The sequence below is a fragment of the Bombina bombina genome, chromosome 5, assembly GCF_027579735.1.
Source record: "Bombina bombina isolate aBomBom1 chromosome 5, aBomBom1.pri, whole genome shotgun sequence".
Lineage (NCBI taxonomy): Eukaryota > Metazoa > Chordata > Amphibia > Anura > Bombinatoridae > Bombina > Bombina bombina.
This window is the reverse complement of record NC_069503.1, coordinates 201,018,350-201,036,540: the sequence shown is the minus strand read 5'-3', so window position 1 is coordinate 201,036,540 and position 18,191 is coordinate 201,018,350. Positions and strand designations below refer to the sequence as shown.

The window sequence follows — 18,191 nt, the reverse complement described above, 5'->3', positions numbered from 1 at the left end:
CTTGTATGTCTGTCCTGCTGCAAGGTGAAAGCAATTGTAAATATCTCACAAAAGTGAACCATTTTTGTGGGGTTGTCATTGAAATTTATCAGCAGACACCATCATTCAAATAATTTATGTGGGTGACTCACATAAAAAGCCCTAAAGCTGAAGTTAAAATACAACAAAATGTTGTAAAAAAAGCTTTAGCACAGGGGTTGGGTGAAAAATGTGCTCCGCAGTAACAGGCATTAAAGGGACACTAAACCCAAAAAAATTATTTCATGATTCAGATAGAGAATACAATTTTAAACAACATTCCAATTTACTTCAATTATCTAATTTGCTTCATGCTTTAGATATCCTTTGTTAAAGAAATAGCAATGCACATGGGTGAGCCAATCAGACGAGGCATCTATGTGCAGCAACCAATCAGCAGTTACTGAGCATATCTAGATATGCTTTTTGGCAAAGTATATCAAGAGAATGAAGCAAATTAGATAATAGAAGTAAATTAAAAAGTTGTTTAAAATGGCATGCTCTTTCTAAATCATGAAATAAAAAAATTGTGTTTAATGTCCCTTTAAGGCTAACAGTGCAGGTATAAATAATAGGTCACCTCCAATTAATGGCATGCACTGATAGCAGTGTATAGCATTAGCAAAATACATAAAATATAGAATGAGACAATTAGTCCGCTATACAGATCTAAAATTAATCTAAAATTAATCGAGTGCAAACCTTGTTTTGTTTCCTTCTCGTATGCTGTTTGCACTTGAAAAGCATATGAAGCAATTTTCTCATTTTCCAAAAGCATCGCCTTCTGGATTTCTTCTATTTCAGCACTCTTAAAGACAACTTTCCTGTCTGCTTTTACTTCTGTTTCCGGTTTATCTTCCCCATCATTCTCACTGTCCTCTTCAAAGTCATCATCATAATCCTAAAAAAACAAAATATGGCTACAAATGTATAAAAGGGGTAGGAATGTGTTAGTACTCACATGTTATAGCTTACAAAACAGTTTTTTTAGACCAACATGTATGTTACAGTCCTTAACTGGTTTAAATCTTTCCTCGCTGGTAGATCACAGAGAGTAATATCTGGATCAAGCTCATCAGCACCAACAGAACTGGCCTGCGGAGTTCCACAAGGATCCATCCCGTCTCCCATGCTATTCGCAATTTACTTACTACCACTGAGGGATATCATTAACCGACATGGCCTAAGGTTACACTGATGACACACAACTCTACTTCTCCTTTGCTCCAGATCTACAGACCCAGCATGCCGCATAAACAGTTGCTTAACAGACCTCATAGAATGGATGAATGCTAGCTGTCTCAAAGTGAACCCAGACAAAACAGAGTTACTCTTGGTGAGGGGACCCCGAGAATCAAAAATATCCCACGATCACCCAACTGGCCTGGAGCTTGGAGGCTCTGAACTCGTTAGTTCAGCAAAGGTACGAAACCTCCGGGTGCTGATTGACGCTGGACTATCTTTTAAACAGCAGATTTCCTCCGTAATAAAATCTGCCTACTTTCATCTGAAAAACATAGCCAGGATACAACACTTAATTCCACCGGATGATATGCCAACATTAATCCATGCATTTGTATCCTCTAGGCTAGATTACTGCAATGCACTCTACTTGGGCCTCCCAAAAAAAGAACTCCATCGCCTTCAGACGGTACAAAATGCAACAGCCAGGCTACTGACCAATCAAACTCGCTCCTTCCACATAACACATGTTCTCCACTCCCTGCATTGGCTTCAAATTAAATGGCGAACATATTTTAAAATTGGCCTGCTGACCTTCAAAGCCTTAAACAACCAAGGCCCACAGTACCTGAAAGAGCTCCTGACACCCTACATCCTATCCCGCTCACTTAGGTCAGCCAACACATCCCTCCTCTCAATGCAAAGAATAAGGACAAACTCGGGCTCCAGAGCATTCGGCCACACTGCCCCTACTTTCTGGAACTCTTTACCGTGCACAATCAGAGAGGCACCATCCTTACAGACTTTTTTAAAAAAAAAGCTAAAAACCCACCTCTTCCATCAGGCATTCAGCTTATCTGACCTTCAGAAACTCCTAACTTTTATGTCTTTATGTTGGTATACTTGTAAAGTGCTTTGAGTCTCAAAGGGAGAAAAGCGCTATATAAATTGCAAATTATTAATATAATTATTATATATGTCTCTCTGTGATACATGCAGTTTACATTGGTGATTACTCCAGTCCCACAAAACCAAAACTTGGTAGTAACCATTACTCTAAAGTGAGTATTTTTTAATCTAAAAAAAAACACATTGCCTGAGCCTGTCCTATTTTGAAAGTATAAAATTACTAGCTATACATAATTATCTATCTATTAAGAGATTTTTGAACAGGAACATTAACTTTGCACTTAAATATTATGGCACTGAATATATTGAGAGACATCATTTTAAATACTTTAAGTTTATTTACAGTGTGTAAACTTATACAGCTAATAGTTTTAGATTTTATCACAGAAATTACTCTTTACACTGACATCATGCAGTTCAAATGGTTACATTAGTTATGTTGATACGGGCCGGAACATAACTCATTGACTTTCTATTGACTTACATTACATAAAAAGTTTAATTTGACACTGACTTTTTTCTTAACTGTTTCTTTGCAAAAGGTGGCACATTTATTTAGAGGATCAAAGTCATTTTATAAGGAAGGAGACCCTGAGTAAAAACATAAAAACAAATTTGATTACACCTTTTCTATATAATGCAGCAGGAATGGGAAAAAAAAGTTTTTTTTAAATGAATATTGTTTCTAGACACATTGAAATGGCTGCCAAGCTCCGACCACTGATGACATCACAATCTGGGCTGCATATGGCGTCCAATCACAAAAGGCTCACTAGTTGGATTCAACAGACTGTCAATGCTATTTGGCAGAGTGCCTAGATGTAACCCAGATTGTGATGTCATCAGAGGGTGGAGCTTTGCAGCCATTTCAAAGTGACCAGCAATAATATTCATTTTAAAATAAAGTTTTTACCATTCCTGCAGCATGATATAGAAAAGGTGTGGGAGGCTATTTGCGTTTCTTTGGTCTGGGAATTGCTGCTAATAGCTCTGTCATAATCTTTTGTAAAGTATTTTTAAACTCGGGTAAAAAATCAGTGTTATTCCCTTGAATCATATAGACAGGTATGGGTGCTAGATGTCTGCCAGATGTCTGCCAGGCAAACTGACAGAATTACCGCTTTGAAACTGGAAACGTGGGACACAGATAACACATAGTTGATTAATCTGATCCACAGGAACAGTTTTTCAAAACAAACAGGGAAAATGGACAGCATTTGTATCTTGAGCTTTATTAAAATCCCTGGAGGTTCCCTGTAATGGGTAAAACATATTTATTGGGGGTATATTTAAGCAAAACTGAAATACTGAAGTACAGATTAAATGTACACAACAGAAAAAAACAATTGTATTAATGACAATACTATAAGTAACAGCCCTTAAAGTGAATGTAAATTTTGATGCTAAAGTGCCCGATTTTTAAAAATTCAATTAAAAACAGGGGCACTTTAATTCATCAAAATTTACATTTCACTCGTTGTGAAGAAATACTTACCTTTTAATCTTGACAGCAGCTCCAGCTTCCTCCGGTCGTTGCAAGCCATTTCTGATATCAGAAATGATGGATAGGTCTTCCTCCAATCACGGCTTCCCCCCGGGGAATCAGTGCCTGATTCAATGCCGTGATTGGAGGAAGACGGATTAATAATTTTAGACCAAAAAAGAGGCTTTGCGACGGGTGGAGGAAGCTGGAGCTGCTGTCAAGATTAAAAGGTAAGTTTTTTTTTCACAGCACGAGTGAAATGTAAATTTTGATGAATTAAAGTGCCCCTATTTTTAATCAAATTTTTAAAAACCGGGTACTTAAGCATCAACATTTACATTCACTTTAAATACACCTATTAACCCATTATAAGGTAGAAAAGTAGGCCCCAAAAATTATTTAAATCACATATAATTTTATGCGAACGTTTCCCACCCACTTAGCAGCTCTTATGAGGGTACTCACAACCTTCTGGACAATGAAGGGTTAAAATCCAGGATTTGACATGAGAAAAATCCTAAAGGGTGCCTTAGAGAAAATTTTAGTTGTTTTCAGAGCGGTGGAGTTGAGGAGAAGGGGTGCCATTAACAATGCGCAGGCAACAGCCTGAGTAAAAAATAAAAACCCCACAAATTTGAAACTAATGAAGAGTTATGCAGATGATCCCTAACTGATCCCCAAACTAACTGAAAAATACATTTCTGGGGTAAAAAACATAATTTATGTAAGAACTTACCTGATAAATTCATTTCTTTCATATTAGCGAGAGTCCATGAGCTAGTGACGTATGGGATATACATTCCTACCAGGAGGGGCAAAGTTTCCCAAACCTCAAAATGCCTATAAATACACCCCTCACCACACCCACAATTCAGTTTAACGAATAGCCAAGAAGTGGGGTGATAAAAAAGTGCGAAAGCATATAAAATAAGGAATTGGAATAATTGTGCTTTATACAAAATCATAACCACCACAAAAAAAGGGCGGGCCTCATGGACTCTTGCTAATATGAAAGAAATGAATTTATCAGGTAAGTTCTTACATAAATTATGTTTTCTTTCATGTAATTAGCAAGAGTCCATGAGCTAGTGACGTATGGGATAATGATTACCCAAGATGTGTATCTTTCCACACAAGAGTCACTAGAGAGGGAGGGATAAAATAAAGACAGCCAATTCCTGCTGAAAATAATCCACACCCAAAATAAAGTTTAACGAAAAACATAAGCAGAAGATTCAAACTGAAACCGCTGCCTGAAGTACTTTTCTACCAAAAACTGCTTCAGAAGAAGAAAATACATAAAAATGGTAGAATTTAGTAAAAGTATGCAAAGAGGACCAAGTTGCTGCTTTGCAAATCTGATCAACCGAAGCTTCATTCCTAAACGCCCAGGAAGTAGAAACTGACCTAGTAGAATGAGCTGTAATTCTCTGAGGCGGAGTTTTACCCGACTCAACATAGGCAAGATGAATTAAAGATTTCAACCAAGATGCCAAAGAAATGGCAGAAGCTTTCTGGCCTTTTCTAGAACCGGAAAAGATAACAAATAGACTAGAAGTCTTTCGGAAAGATTTAGTAGCTTCAACATAATATTTCAAAGCTCTAACAACATCCAAAGAATGCAACGATTTCTCCTTAGAATTCTTAGGATTAGGACATAATGAAGGAACCACAATTTCTCTACTAATGTTGTTGGAATTCACAACTTTAGGTAAAAATTCAAAAGAAGTTCGCAACACCGCCTTATCCTGATGAAAAATCAGAAAAGGAGACTCACAAGAAAGAGCAGATAATTCAGAAACTCTTCTGGCAGAAGAGATGGCCAAAAGGAACAAAACTTTCCAAGAAAGTAATTTAATGTCCAATGAATGCATAGGTTCAAACGGAGGAGCTTGAAGAGCCCCCAGGACCAAATTCAAACTCCAAGGAGGAGAAATTGACTTAATGACAGGTTTTATACGCACCAAAGCTTGTACAAAACAATGAATATCAGGAAGAATAGCAATCTTTCTGTGAAAAAGAACAGAAAGAGCAGAGATTTGTCCTTTTAAGGAACTTGCGGACAAACCTTTATCTAAACCATCCTGAAGAAACTGTAAAATTCTCGGTATTCTAAAAGAATGCCAAGAAAAATGATGAGAAATACACCAAGAAAACAGAATTTATGTTTACCTGATAAATTACTTTCTCCAACGGTGTGTCCGGTCCACGGCGTCATCCTTACTTGTGGGATATTCTCTTCCCCAACAGGAAATGGCAAAGAGCCCAGCAAAGCTGGTCACATGATCCCTCCTAGGCTCCGCCTACCCCAGTCATTCGACCGACGTTAAGGAGGAATATTTGCATAGGAGAAACCATATGATACCGTGGTGACTGTAGTTAAAGAAAATAAATTATCAGACCTGATTAAAAAACCAGGGCGGGCCGTGGACCGGACACACCGTTGGAGAAAGTAATTTATCAGGTAAACATAAATTCTGTTTTCTCCAACATAGGTGTGTCCGGTCCACGGCGTCATCCTTACTTGTGGGAACCAATACCAAAGCTTTAGGACACGGATGAAGGGAGGGAGCAAATCAGGTCACCTAAATGGAAGGCACCACGGCTTGCAAAACCTTTCTCCCAAAAATAGCCTCAGAAGAAGCAAAAGTATCAAACTTGTAAAATTTGGTAAAAGTGTGCAGTGAAGACCAAGTCGCTGCCCTACATATCTGATCAACAGAAGCCTCGTTCTTGAAGGCCCATGTGGAAGCCACAGCCCTAGTGGAATGAGCTGTGATTCTTTCAGGAGGCTGCCGTCCGGCAGTCACATAAGCCAATCTGATGATGCTTTTAATCCAAAAGAGAGAGAGGTAGAAGTTGCTTTTTGACCTCTCCTTTTACCAGAATAAACAACAAACAAGGAAGATGTTTGTCTAAAATCCTTTGTAGCATCTAAATAGAATTTTAGAGCGCGAACAACATCCAAATTGTGCAACAAACGTTCCTTCTTCGAAACTGGTTTCGGACACAAAGAAGGCACGACTATCTCCTGGTTAATGTTTTTGTTAGAAACAACTTTTGGAAGAAAACCAGGTTTAGTACGTAAAACCACCTTATCTGCATGGAACACCAGATAAGGAGGAGAACACTGCAGAGCAGATAATTCTGAAACTCTTCTAGCAGAAGAAATTGCAACCAAAAACAAAACTTTCCAAGATAATAACTTAATATCAACGGAATGTAAGGGTTCAAACGGAACCCCCTGAAGAACTGAAAGAACTAAGTTGAGACTCCAAGGAGGAGTCAAAGGTTTGTAAACAGGCTTGATTCTAACCAGAGCCTGAACAAAGGCTTGAACATCTGGCACAGCTGCCAGCTTTTTGTGAAGTAACACAGACAAGGCAGAAATCTGTCCCTTCAAGGAACTTGCAGATAATCCTTTCTCCAATCCTTCTTGAAGAAAGGATAGAATCTTAGGAATCTTTACCTTGTCCCAAGGGAATCCTTTAGATTCACACCAACAGATATATTTTTTCCATATTTTGTGGTAAATTTTTCTAGTTACAGGCTTTCTGGCCTGAACAAGAGTATCAATAACAGAATCTGAGAACCCTCGTTTTGATAAGATCAAGCGTTCAATCTCCAAGCAGTCAGCTGGAGTGAGACCAGATTCGGATGTTCGAACGGACCTTGAACAAGAAGGTCTCGTCTCAAAGGTAGCTTCCATGGTGGAGCCGATGACATATTCACCAGATCTGCATACCAAGTCCTGCGTGGCCACGCAGGAGCTATCAAGATCACCGACGCCCTCTCCTGATTGATCCTGGCTACCAGCCTGGGGATGAGAGGAAACGGCGGGAATACATAAGCTAGTTTGAAGGTCCAAGGTGCTACTAGTGCATCTACTAGAGTCGCCTTGGGATCCCTGGATCTGGACCCGTAGCAAGGAACCTTGAAGTTCTGACGAGAGGCCATCAGATCCATGTCTGGAATGCCCCACAGTTGAGTAATTTGGGCAAAGATTTCCGGATGGAGTTCCCACTCCCCCGGATGTAATGTCTGACGACTCAGAAAATCCGCTTCCCAATTTTCCACTCCTGGGATGTGGATTGCAGACAGGTGGCAGGAGTGAGTCTCCGCCCATTGAATGATTTTGGTCACTTCTTCCATCGCCAGGGAACTCCTTGTTCCCCCCTGATGGTTGATGTACGCAACAGTCGTCATGTTGTCTGATTGAAACCGTATGAACTTGGCCTTTGCTAGCTGAGGCCAAGCCTTGAGAGCATTGAATATCGCTCTCAGTTCCAGAATATTTATCGGTAGAAGAGATTCTTCCCGAGACCAAAGACCCTGAGCTTTCAGGGGTCCCCAGACCGCGCCCCAGCCCATCAGACTGGCGTCGGTCGTGACAATGACCCACTCTGGTCTGCGGAAGGTCATCCCTTGTGACAGGTTGTCCAGGGACAGCCACCAACGGAGTGAGTCTCTGGTCCTCTGATTTACTTGTATCTTCGGAGACAAGTCTGTATAGTCCCCATTCCACTGACTGAGCATGCACAGTTGTAATGGTCTTAGATGAATGCGCGCAAAAGGAACTATGTCCATTGCCGCTACCATCAAACCTATTACTTCCATGCACTGCGCTATGGAAGGAAGAGGAACGGAATGAAGTGTTTGACAAGAGTTTAGAAGTTTTGTTTTTCTGGCCTCTGTCAGAAAAATCCTCATTTCTAAGGAGTCTATTATTGTTCCCAAGAAGGGAACCCTTGTCGACGGAGATAGAGAACTCTTTTCCACGTTCACTTTCCATCCGTGAGATCTGAGAAAGGCCAGGACTATGTCCGTGTGAGCCTTTGCTTGAGGAAGGGACGACGCTTGAATCAGAATGTCGTCCAAGTAAGGAACTACTGCAATGCCCCTTGGTCTTAGTACCGCTAGAAGGGACCCTAGTACCTTTGTGAAAATCCTTGGAGCAGTGGCTAATCCGAAAGGAAGCGCCACGAACTGGTAATGCTTGTCCAGGAATGCGAACCTTAGGAACCGATGATGTTCCTTGTGGATAGGAATATGTAGATACGCATCCTTTAAATCCACCGTGGTCATGAATTGACCTTCCTGGATGGAAGGAAGAATTGTTCGAATGGTTTCCATTTTGAACGATGGAACCTTGAGAAACTTGTTTAAGATCTTGAGATCTAAGATTGGTCTGAACGTTCCCTCTTTTTTGGGAACTATGAACAGATTGGAGTAGAACCCCATCCCTTGTTCTCCTAATGGAACAGGATGAATCACTCCCATTTTTAACAGGTCTTCTACACAATGTAAGAATGCCTGTCTCTTTATGTGGTCTGAAGACAATTGAGACCTGTGGAACCTCCCCCTTGGGGGAAGCCCCTTGAATTCCAGAAGATAACCTTGGGAGACTATTTCTAGTGCCCAAGGATCCAGAACATCTCTTGCCCAAGCCTGAGCGAAGAGAGAGAGTCTGCCCCCCACCAGATCCGGTCCCGGATCGGGGGCCAACATTTCATGCTGTCTTGGTAGCAGTGGCAGGTTTCTTGGCCTGCTTTCCCTTGTTCCAGCCTTGCATTGGTCTCCAGGCTGGCTTGGCTTGAGAAGTATTACCCTCTTGCTTAGAGGACGTAGCACTTGGGGCTGGTCCGTTTCTACGAAAGGGACGAAAATTAGGTTTATTTTTGGCCTTGAAAGACCTATCCTGAGGAAGGGCGTGGCCCTTACCCCCAGTGATATCAGAGATAATCTCTTTCAAGTCAGGGCCAAACAGCGTTTTCCCCTTGAAAGGAATGTTAAGTAGTTTGTTCTTGGAAGACGCATCCGCTGACCAAGATTTCAACCAAAGCGCTCTAGGCGCCACAATAGCAAACCCAGAATTTTTCGCCGCTAACCTAGCCAATTGCAAAGTGGCGTCTAGGGTGAAAGAATTAGCCAATTTGAGAGCACGGATTCTGTCCATAATCTCCTCATAAGGAGGAGAATCACTATCGATCGCCTTTACTAGCTCATCGAACCAGAAACACGCGGCTGTAGTGACAGGGACAATGCATGAAATTGGTTGTAGAAGGTAACCTTGCTGAACAAACATCTTTTTAAGCAAACCTTCTAATTTTTTATCCATAGGATCTTTGAAAGCACAACTATCTTCTATGGGTATAGTGGTGCGTTTGTTTAAAGTAGAAACCGCTCCCTCGACCTTGGGGACTGTCTGCCATAAGTCCTTTCTGGGGTCGACCATAGGAAACAATTTTTTAAATATGGGGGGAGGGACGAAAGGTATACTGGGCCTTTCCCATTCTTTATTTACAATGTCCGCCACCCGCTTGGGTATAGGAAAAGCTTCTGGGAGCCCCGGGACCTCTAGGAACTTGTCCATTTTACATAGTTTCTCTGGGATGATCAAATTCTCACAATCATCCAGAGTGGATAATACCTCCTTAAGCAGAGCGCGGAGATGTTCCAACTTAAATTTAAATGTAATCACATCGGGTTCAGCTTGTTGAGAAATTTTCCCTGAATCTGAAATTTCTCCCTCAGACAAAACCTCCCTGGCCCCCTCAGACTGGTGTAGGGGCATTTCAGAACCATTATCATCAGCGTCCTCATGCTCTTCAGTATCTAAAACAGAGCAGTCGCGCTTACGCTGATAAGTGGGCATTTTGGCTAAAATGTTTTTGATAGAATTATCCATTACAGCCGTTAATTGTTGCATAGTAAGGAGTATTGGCGCGCTAGATGTACTAGGGGCCTCCTGAGTGGGCAAGACTGGTGTAGACGAAGGAGGGAATGATGCAGTACCATGCTTACTCCCCTCACTTGAGGAATCATCTTGGGCATCATTTTCAGTGTCACATAAATCACATCTATTTAAATGAGAAGGAACCTTGGCTTCCCCACATTCAGAACACAGTCTATCTGGTAGTTCAGACATGTTAAACAGGCATAAACTTGATAACAAAGTACAAAAAACGTTTTAAAATAAAACCGTTACTGTCACTTTAAATTTTAAACTGAACACACTTTATTACTGCAATTGCAAAAAAGTATGAAGGAATTGTTCAAAATTCACCAAAATTTCACCACAGTGTCTTAAAGCCTTAAAAGTATTGCACACCAAATTTTGAAGCTTTAACCCTTAAAATAACGGAACCGGAGCCGTTTTTATCTTTAACCCCTTTACAGTCCCTGGTATCTGCTTTGCTGAGACCCAACCAAGCCCAAAGGGGAATACGATACCAAATGACGCCTTCAGAAAGTCTTTTCTATGTATCAGAGCTCCTCACACATGCGACTGCATGTCATGCTTCTCAAAAACAAGTGCGCAATACCGGCGCGAAAATGAGGCTCTGCCTAAGATTAGGGAAAGCCCCTAGAGAATAAGGTGTCTAAAGCAGTGCCTGCCGATATTATTTTACAAAAATACCCAGATTAAATGATTCCTCAAGGCTAAATATGTGTATATATGAATCGATTTAGCCCAGAAAATGTCTACAGTCTTAATAAGCCCTTGTGAAGCCCTTATTTACTGTCTGAATAAAAATGGCTTACCGGATCCCATAGGGAAAATGACAGCTTCCAGCATTACATCGTCTTGTTAGAATGTGTCATACCTCAAGCAGCAAAAGACTGCTCACTGTTCCCCCAACTGAAGTTAATTCCTCTCAACAGTCCTGTGTGGAACAGCCATGGATTTTAGTAACGGTTGCTAAAATCATTTTCCTCTTACAAACAGAAATCTTCATCTCTTTTCTGTTTCAGAGTAAATAGTACATACCAGCACTATTTTAAAATAACAAACTCTTGATTGAATAATAAAAACTACAGTTAAACACTAAAAAACTCTAAGCCATCTCCGTGGAGATGTTGCCTGTACAACGGCAAAGAGAATGACTGGGGTAAGCGGAGCCTAGGAGGGATCATGTGACCAGCTTTGCTGGGCTCTTTGCCATTTCCTGTTGGGGAAGAGAATATCCCACAAGTAAGGATGACGCCGTGGACCGGACACACCTATGTTGGAGAAATATAAGTCTTCCAGACTCTATAATATATCTCTCTAGATACAGATTTACGAGCCTGTAACATAGTATTAATCACAGAGTCAGAGAAACCTCTTTGACGAAGAATCAAGCGTTAAATCTCCATACCTTTAAATTTAAGGATTTCAGATCCTGATGGAAAAAAGGACCTTGTGACAGAAGGTCTGGTCTTAACGGAAGAGTCCACGGTTGGCAAGAGGCCATCCGGACAAGATCCGCATACCAAAACCTGTGAGGCCATGCCGGAGCTACCAGCAGAACAAACGAGCATTCCTTCAGAATCTTGGAGATTACTCTTGGAAGAAGAACTAGAGGCGGAAAGATATAGGCAGGATGATACTTCCAAGGAAGTGATAATGCATCCACTGCTTCCGCCTGAGGATCCCGGGATCTGGACAGATACCTGGGAAGTTTCTTGTTTAGATGGGACGCCATCAAATCTATTTCTGGAAGTTCCCACATTTGAACAATTTGAAGAAATACCTCTGGGTGAAGAGACCATTCGCCCGGATGCAACGTTTGGCGACTGAGATAATCCGCTTCCCAATTGTCTACACCTGGGATATGAACCGCAGAGATTAGACAGGAGCTGGATTCCGCCCAAACCAAAATTCGAGATACTTCTTTCATAGCCAGAGGACTGTGAGTCCCTCCTTGATGATTGATGTATGCCACAGTTGTGACATTGTCTGTCTGAAAACAAATGAACGATTCTCTCTTCAGAAGAGGCCAAAACTGAAGAGCTCTGAAAATTGCACGGAGTTCCAAAATATTGATCGGTAATCTCACCTCCTGAGATTCCCAAACTCCTTGTGCCGTCAGAGATCCCCACACAGCTCCCCAACCTGTGAGACATGCATCTGTTGAAATTACAGTCCAGGTCGGAAGCACAAAAGAAGCCCCCTGAATTAAACGATGGTGATCTGTCCACCACGTTAGAGAGTGTCGAACAATCGGTTTTAAAGATATTAATTGAGATATCTTTGTGTAATCCTTGCACCATTGATTCAGCATACAAAGCTGAAGAGGTCGCATGTGAAAACGAGCAAAGGGGATCGCGTCCGATGCAGCAGTCATAAGACCTAGAATTTCCATGCATAAGGCTACCGAAGGGAATGATTGTGACTGAAGGTTTCGGCAAGCTGCAATCAGTTTTAGACGTCTCTTGTCTGTTAAAGACAGAGTCATGGACACTGAATCTATCTGGAAACCCAGAAAGGTTACCCTTGTCTGAGGAATCAATGAACTTTTTGGTAAATTGATCCTCCAACCATGATCTTGAAGAAACAACACAAGTCGATTCGTATGAAATTCTGCTAAATGTAAAGACTGAGCAAGTACCAAGATATCGTCCAAATAAGGAAATACCACAATACCCTGTTCTCTGATTACAGACAGAAGGGCACCGAGAACCTTTGTAAAAATTCTTGGAGCTGTAGCTAGGCCAAACGGCAGAGCCACAAACTGGTAATGCTTGTCCAGAAAAGAGAATCTCAGGAACTGATAATGATCTGGATGAATCGGAATATGCAGATATGCATCCTGTAAATCTATTGTGGACATATAATTCCCTTGCTGAACAAAAGGCAAGATAGTCCTTACAGTTACCATCTTGAACGTTGGTATCCTTACATAACGATTCAATATTTTTAGATCCAGAACTGGTCTGAAGGAATTCTCCTTCTTTGGTACAATGAAGAGATTTGAATAAAACCCCATCCCCTGTTCCTGAACTGGAACTGGCATAATTACTCCAGTCAACTCTAGATCTGAAACACAATTCAGAAATGCTTGAGCTTTTACTGGATTTACTGGGACACGGGAAAGAAAAAATCTCTTTTCAGGAGGTCTCATCTTGAAACCAATTCTGTACCCTTCTGAAACAATGTTCTGAATCCAAAGATTGTGAACAGAATTGATCCAAATTTCTTTGAAAAAACGTAACCTGCCCCCTACCAGCTGAGCTGGAATGAGGGCCGCACCTTCATGTGGACTTAAAAGCAGGCTTTGCCTTTCTGGCTGGCTTGGATTTATTCCAGATTGGAGATGGTTTCCAAACTGAAACTGCTCCTGAGGATGAAGGATCAGACTTTTGTTCTTTGTTGAAACGAAAGGAACGAAAACGATTATTAGCCCTGTTTTTACCTTTAGATTTTTTATCCTGTGGTAAAAAAGTTCCTTTCCCACCAGTAACAGTTGAAATAATAGAATCCAACTGAGAACCAAATAATTTGTTACCCTGGAAAGAAATGGAAAGTAGAGTTGATTTAGAAGCCATATCAGCATTCCAAGTCTTAAGCCATAAAGCTCTTCTAGCTAAAATAGCTAGAGACATAAACCTGACATCAACTCTGATAATATCAAAGATGGCATCACAGATAAAATTATTAGCATGCTGAAGAAGAATAATAATATCATGAGAATCATGATGTGTTACTTGTTGCGCTAAAGTTTCCAACCAAAAAGTTGAAGCTGCAGCAACATCAGCCAAAGATATAGCAGGTCTAAGAAGATTACCTGAACACAGATAAGCTTTTCTTAGAAAGGATTCAATTTTCCTATCTAAAGGATCCTTAAACGAAGTACCATCTGACGTAGGAATAGTAGTACGTTTAGCAAGGGTAGAAATAGCCCCATCAACTTTAGGGATTTTGTCCCAAAATTCTAATCTGTCAGACGGCACAGGATATAATTGCTTAAAACGTTTAGAAGGAGTAAATGAATTACCCAATTTATCCCATTCTTTGGAAATTACTGCAGAAATAGCATTAGGAACAGGAAAAACTTCTGGAATAACCACAGGAGATTTAATTACCTTATCCAAACGTTTAGAATTAGTATCAAGAGGACCAGAATCCTCTATTTCTAAAGCAATTAGAACTTCTTTAAGTAAAGAACGAATAAATTCCATTTTAAATAAATATGAAGATTTATCAGCATCAACCTCTGAAACAGAATCCTCTGAACCAGAAGAGACATCAGAATCAGAATGATGATGTTCATTTAAAAATTCATCTGTAGGGAGAGAAGTTTTAAAAGATTTTTTACGTTTACTAGAAGGAGAAATAACAGACATAGCCTTCTTTATAGATTCAGAAACAAAATCTCTTATGTTATCAGGAACATTCTGCACCTTAGATGTTGAAGGAACTGCAACAGGCAATGGTACTTTACTAAAGGAAATATTATCTGCATTAACAAGTTTGTCATGACAATCAATACAAACAACAGCTGGAGGAATAGCTACCAAAAGTTTACAGCAGATACACTTAGTTTTGGTAGATCCAGCACTAGACAGCGATTTTCCTGTAGTATCTTCTGACTCAGATGCAACGTGAGACATCTTGCAATATGTAAGAGAAAAAACAACATATAAAGCAAAATTGATCAAATTCCTTAAATGACAGTTTCAGGAATGGGAAAAAATGCCAAAGAACAAGCTTCTAGCAACCAGAAGCAATGAAAAATGAGACTTAAATAATGTGGAGACAAAAGCGACGCCCATATATTTTAGCGCCAAATAAGACGCCCACATTATTTGGCGCCTAAATGCTTTTGGCGCCAAAAATGACGCCACATCCGGAACGCCGACATTTTTGGCGCAAAATAACGTCAAAAAATGACGCAACTTCCGGCGACACGTATGACGCCGGAAACGGAAAAGAATTTTTGCGCCAAAAAAGTCCGCGCCAAGAATGACGCAATAAAATGAAGCATTTTCAGCCCCCGCGAGCCTAACAGCCCACAGGGAAAAAGAGTCAAATTTTTGAAGGTAAGAAAAAATGATTAAATCAAATGCAATATCCCAAATATGAAACTGACTGTCTGAAAAATAAGGAAAGTTGAACATTCTGAGTCAAGGCAAATAAATGTTTGAATACATATATTTAGAACTTTATAAACAAAGTGCCCAACCATAGCTTAGAGTGTCACAGAAAATAAGATTTACTTACCCCAGGACACTCATCTACATGTTTGTAGAAAGCCAAACCAGTACTGAAACGAGAATCAGCAGAGGTAATGGTATATATAAGAGTATATCGTCGATCTGAAAAGGGAGGTAAGAGATGAATCTCTACGACCGATAACAGAGAACCTATGAAATAGACCCCGTAGAAGGAGATCACTGCATTCAAATAGGCAATACTCTCCTCACATCCCTCTGACATTCACTGCACGCTGAGAGGAAAACCGGGCTCCAACTTGCTGCGGAGCGCATATCAATGTAGAATCTAGCACAAACTTACTTCACCACCTCCATCGGAGGCAAAGTTTGTAAAACTGAATTGTGGGTGTGGTGAGGGGTGTATTTATAGGCATTTTGAGGTTTGGGAAACTTTGCCCCTCCTGTATATCCCATACGTCACTAGCTCATGGACTCTTGCTAATTACATGAAAGAAAACAGAATTTATGCTTACCTAATAAATGTCTTTCTCTTGTGATGTATCGAGTCCACGGATTCATCCATACTTGTGGGATATTCTCCTTCCTAACAGGAAGTGGCAAAGAGAGCACCCACAGCAGAGCTGTCCATACAGCCCCCCCCCGTAGCTCCACCCCCCCAGTCATTCGACCGAAGGCTAGGAAGAAAAAGGAGAAACTATAGGGTGCAGAGGTGACTGAAGTTTTTTAAATAAAAATATACTACCTGTCTTATACAGACAGGGCGGGCCGTGGACTCGATACATCACAAGAGAAATAAAATTTATCAGGTAAGCATAAATTCTGTTTTCTCTTGTAAGATGTATTGAGTCCACGGATTCATCCATACTTGTGGGATACCAATACCAAAGCTTTAGGACACGGATGAAGGGAGGGACAAGACAGGTACCTTAAAAGGAAGGCACCACTGCTTGTAGAACCTTTCTCCCAAAAATAGCCTCCGAAGAAGCAAAAGTATCGAATTTGTAAAATTTGGAAAAAGTATGAAGCGAAGACCAAGTCGCCGCCTTACAGAAGCCTCATTTTTAAAAGCCCATGTGGAAGCCACTGCTCTAGTAGAATGAGCAGTAATCCTTTCAGGAGGCTGCTGGCCAGCAGTCTCATAAGCCAAACGGATGATGCTTTTCAGCCAAAAAGAAAGAGAGGTAGCCGTAGCTTTTTGGCCTCTCCGCCTACCAGAATAAACAACAAACAATGAAGATGTTTGACGGAAATCTTTGGTTGCTTGTAAGTAGAACTTTAGAGCACGAACCACATCAAGATTGTGCAACAGACGTTCCTTCTTTTAAGAAGGATTAGGACACAGCGAACAATTTCCTGATTGATATTCCTATTAGAAACAACCTTAGGAAGGAATCCAGGTTTGGTACGTAAAACCACCTTATCTGCATGGAAAATAAGATAAGGTGAGTCACACTGTAAAGCAGATAACTCAGAAACTCTTCGGGCCGAAGAGATAGCTACTAAAAACAGAACTTTCCAAGATAGAAGCTTAATATCTATGGAATTCATAGGTTCAAACGGAACCCCTTGAAGAACTTTAAGAACTAAGTTTAGGCTCCATGGCGGAGCAACAGGTTTGAATACAGGCTTGATTCTGACTAAAGCCTGACTAAACGCTTGAACGTCTGGGACATCTGCCAGACGCTTGTGTAAAAGAATAGACAAAGCAGAAATTTGTCCTTTTAAGGAGCTAGCTGATAATCCCTTCTCCAATCCTTCTTGGAGAAAAGACAATATTCTAGGAATCCTAATCTTACTCCATGAGTAACCCTTGGATTCACACCAATAAAGATATTTGCGCCAAATCTTATGATAGATTTTCCTGGTGACAGGCTTTCTAGCTTGAATCAGGGTATCAATGACCGACTCAGAGAAACCACGTTTTGATAAAATCAAGCGTTCAATCTCCAGGCAGTCAGACGCAGAAAAATTAGATTTGGATGCTTGAATGGACCTTGGATTAGAAGGTCCTGCCTCATTGGCAGAGTCCACGGTGGAACAGATGACATGTCCACTAGGTCTGCATACCAAGTCCTGCGTGGCCACGCAGGTGCTATCAGAATCACCGAAGCTCTCTCCTGCTTGATTCTGACAACCAGACGTGGGAGGAGAGGAAACGGTGGAAATACATAGGCCAGTTTGAAGGACCAAGGCACTGCTAGAGCATCTATCAGTGCCGCCTGGGGATCCTGGGACCTGGACCCGTAACAAGGAAGCTTGGCGTTCTGACAGGACGCCATCAGATCCAATTCTGGTGTGCCCCATAGCTGAGTCAGCTGGGCAAATACTTCCGGATGGAGCTCCCACTCCCCCGGATGAAAAGTCTGACGACTTAGGAAATCCACCTCCCAGTTCTCTACCCCTGGGATATAGATTGCTGAAAGATGGCAAGAGTGAGTCTCCGCCCATCGGATTATTTTGATTACTTCCATCATCGCTATAGGACTCCGTGTTCCTCCTTGGTGATTGATGTAAGCTACAGTCGTGATGTTGTCCGACTGAAATCTGATGAATTTGGCCGCAGCTAGCTGAGGCCACGCCTGAAGCGCACTGAATATCGCTCTCAGTTCTAGAATGTTTATCGGGAGGAGAGTTTCCTCCCGAGACCATAAGCCCTGTG

General features: G+C 41.1%; 1 protein-coding gene across 1 annotated transcript in view; it reads right to left on the bottom strand.

Annotated features, from left to right (window-relative positions):
- Window positions 1–18,191, bottom strand: part of DYNC2I1 (dynein 2 intermediate chain 1) — a 302,447-nt gene that overhangs the window by 179,742 nt on the left and 104,514 nt on the right. Inside the window, exon 8 of the mRNA XM_053713831.1 lies at window positions 721–919. Coding sequence (XP_053569806.1) covers window positions 721–919 — 199 coding nt within the window. The remainder of the gene's footprint in view (window positions 1–720; window positions 920–18,191) is intronic.